Source organism: Argentina silus (assembly GCF_951799395.1).
Source record: "Argentina silus genome assembly, chromosome: 16".
NCBI lineage: Eukaryota > Metazoa > Chordata > Actinopteri > Argentiniformes > Argentinidae > Argentina > Argentina silus.
The window spans coordinates 12,830,707-12,832,381 of NC_139670.1; the positions used below are offsets into that span (position 1 = coordinate 12,830,707).

The 1,675-nt window shown below is 46.1% G+C and overlaps 2 protein-coding genes across 2 annotated transcripts in view; both read left to right on the forward strand.

The window, feature by feature from the left end:
• Positions 1-1,675, forward strand: part of bicral (BICRA like chromatin remodeling complex associated protein) — a 253,681-nt gene that overhangs the window by 243,357 nt on the left and 8,649 nt on the right. The window contains 1 exon segment of the mRNA XM_083688175.1: positions 883-996. Within this exon segment, the coding sequence (XP_083544301.1) occupies positions 883-996 (114 nt within the window).
• LOC310817069 (LIM domain-binding protein 3-like) overlaps positions 1-1,675 on the forward strand; it is a 94,924-nt gene that overhangs the window by 28,777 nt on the left and 64,472 nt on the right. The gene's annotated exons all lie outside the window — the stretch shown is intronic.

Sequence of the window (1,675 nt, forward strand, 5' to 3'; positions counted from 1 at the left end):
TGTGTGTGTGTGTGTGTGTGTGTCGCGCGTGTCTGTGTGCGCGCGTGCGCGTGCATACGTGCGTGCATGCAAGTGTGTGCGTTCGTGTGTGTATGTGTGCGTGCGTGTGTGATGTGTGTGTGTGATGTGTGACTGATTAAAGCCTATAGATTGTGTTTGTCTCAGTGATTTTGCTGTAAGGACACAGTAGAGAAACATCGATACAGATAATTGCTTTTAAGCTAATAAGAGATGGAGAGATCAGTCAACAAAGAGAGGAAGAGAGAGGAGAGGAAGAGGGGGAATATGAGAGAGAGGGGTGGGAGAGATGGAGAGTGGGGGAGAGGGAGATTCACCTGATAGCTTCCCCTCTCTCCTCTCCTCTCTCTCAGCAACAGTTCTCTCTCCCTCTCTCCTCCTCTCTCCCCCTCTCTCCCCCTACTCTCCTATTATTTGGGGTTTTCTCTTTCTTCCTTTCTACCCTACCCTTCTCTTTTGGTTTTTCTCCCACACTCTCTCTCCTCTCTTCATTCCTTTTGCCTGTGTGTGTGTGTGTGTGTGTGTGTGTGTGTGTGTGTGTGTGTGTGTGTCAGCAAGGCACTATCTGATCGATTGGTAGTAAATGTGTTCAGTCAGGGAATCCAGCCGGTTCTTATGAAATATAGATGCTGCTCCCACAATCAGATTAACAACAGCACTGACACGGAGGGACGACTACACACACACACACACACACACACACACACACACACACACACACACACACACACACACACACACTTACTCTCACACACTTACTCATATCCTTGTACACACACACACTCAAACACAAATACACACCCACCCTGAGTAACAGTGTGTGTGTGTGTGTGTGTGTGTGTGTGTGTGTGTGTGTGTTTATAGGAGAACCTCCTGATGCGTATCCACTTCCACATCAGTGCTGAGACCAGAGAGGACATCTGTACGGCCAAACACTGCATACCGCACCAGAAGTTTGCTATGACTCTGTTTGAACAGGTAGGACACACACATGCACATACATACATACATACACACACACACACACACACACACACACACACACACACACACACACACACACACACACACACACACACACACACACACACACACTCCTTAATCTCTCTTCTCCAGTAACTTCATGTTGATAACAGTGACAGTCTCTTTACTGTACATAATCAATTGAATTGTAAAAAAAAAAAAGAAAAAAGCTACATTTTTATTTAATTAATTCCATATCGTCAAGGTACGATTTGCTGCCGGGATCCGTGGGGATTTCCACCCCTCTTCTGCTTTTCTTATCCCTCCCTCTGATCAGTATCTTTTATCCCCGGGGGAGGGGGGGGGAGGGGGGGGGGGGGCATGATATATCCCCACTACTCTACATCAATTCCCAGAACAGATATCCTAATGCCATAGCGAATTCATTATTTTTGTAATGTTTTTTTGTTTTTTTCATGTCTATATAGCCTAGCCTAGCCTAATTAGTGTTAACAGCCCGATGATTTCTCTCTCTTTTGAGATCGCTAATTGGCTTTGGAAATGGAGCTCCAGCCTCCTTGTTGAAAAGCTGCACTGTTGCAACGTTCTCTGAGGCGGCTTGTTGATACATGGTTCGCCTCATGGTTTTCTGTCTGCCGCATCTTTCTCATCGCTTTCCTTTCCATGTGTGCTA